This window comes from Cibotium barometz, chromosome 18 (assembly GCF_041138505.1).
Source record: "Cibotium barometz isolate CiBa-2024 chromosome 18, ASM4113850v1, whole genome shotgun sequence".
Taxonomy (NCBI): Eukaryota; Viridiplantae; Streptophyta; class Polypodiopsida; order Cyatheales; family Cibotiaceae; genus Cibotium; species Cibotium barometz.
In genome coordinates, this window is record NC_141063.1 from 43,541,028 (window position 1) to 43,542,385 (window position 1,358).

The 1,358-nt window shown below is 38.9% G+C and overlaps 1 protein-coding gene across 6 annotated transcripts in view; it reads left to right on the forward strand.

Annotated features, from left to right (window-relative positions):
• The first annotated feature begins 564 nt into the window (after positions 1–564).
• Positions 565–1,358, forward strand: part of LOC147629391 (uncharacterized) — a 204,725-nt gene continuing 203,931 nt past the window's right edge. For 4 of the 6 annotated variants that reach the window (XM_086812630.1, XM_086812633.1, XM_086812632.1 and 1 more), the window contains exon 1: positions 566–1,326. In XM_086812630.1, coding sequence (XP_086668756.1) covers positions 1,117–1,326 — 210 coding nt within the window. In that variant the 5' untranslated portion in view covers positions 566–1,116. Of the gene's footprint in view, positions 1,327–1,358 lie in introns of all 6 variants that reach the window. The other 2 variants (XM_086812629.1, XM_086812631.1) reach the window with 1 other exon arrangement.

Genomic DNA, 1,358 nt, shown 5'->3' on the forward strand with positions numbered 1-1,358 from the left:
GACATTAATGCAACTACCTCCATGCCACCTCCCTCCCCCTTTATCTCTTTCATGTGAGTGGCAAATATATTTTGAAAATACAAAAGAGTTTCCACAAAGAAAAGCTATGCAATGCTTTTGCATGTTATATGGAAGTAAATAAAGTTAAGGTGATGCACTCTTAAATAAATAATTAAAACTAAAAAATAAGTGTTTTCTCGATATGTGTGTATGCACGAGAGAGAGAGAGAGAGAGAGAGAGAGAGAGAGAGAGAGAGAGAGAGAATGTGTGTGTGTGTGAGACTATGTATATACATGCACACATATCACTCAATAGGGGACTCAATTTGTGAAAAACATAAATAATTAGTTAATAAGATTCGATCCTATAAAGTTATGATTAGTCCATGCAACGTTTTAATGACCGGCGTAGGGCGTATACATGGTATTACAATTTCTAACCGACCCGGATTTTGCAATTATAGTTAATGACACAAGAATCTTATTTTATTTCATCACATTTTAGACATTATCTTAATTCATTAACACACACACAAAAACAAACTAAACAATAAGGAACATTATAAATTACAATGGGGGAAGTATTATTAAGTACAAACTTAATGGGCCAGAGTGTACTTCCCCATGCAGCCCTTCTACGCCCCGCCCTCTCTCTCTATCGATAAATCAATGGCTATGCTGATTTTGAAGCTTTCTTCGAACTCATGGCTATGGCGATTTCAAGCTCGAGCCTTTTTAGAGATCCTCTCCTCTCCTGTACTCCTCGTTTGGTCAAATTGGCAGCTTTTTTCCCTGTTTTCGTCGAGTTGTTTTCAAGGGCAAATTCTAGACCTTTTGACACGCTTAATGTGCGCCAAATAGGCCGGATTAAGGTTTCAAATCATTCGACAGACAAGAAATCAACCTTTTCCTTTTACAAAAAAATTCAGAATGGATGGATCTCCGATTAACCTAATTTTTCGGCATCCTTTTTACTCTCTTCTAATGCACAGCAGAGGGACAGAATATTGCTGGATGCAAGAATCCCCTAAACCCAAGCTTATTTCTAATTTCTGTTAATTACCCATTAATCTCCACTTCGATCATCAATCAAGACTAAGCTCGAGTTTGAAAAGTATGGAGGTGAAGCTTGAAAAGAAGGGATCCATGGCCGCAGCAGACACAAAGATTGACAAGAAAGGGTACCCTGTGGGTGCCTCAGATTACAAACTTCTGGAGGAAGTAGGCCGTGGAATCAGCGCCATTGTGTACCGTGCCAAATGTGTTCCCTTCAGTGACCATGTTGCCATCAAAACTCTTGATCTGGAGAGGTGCAATAGCAATCTGGTATGTCTATCATTACTCGGTTTCAAGTAGGT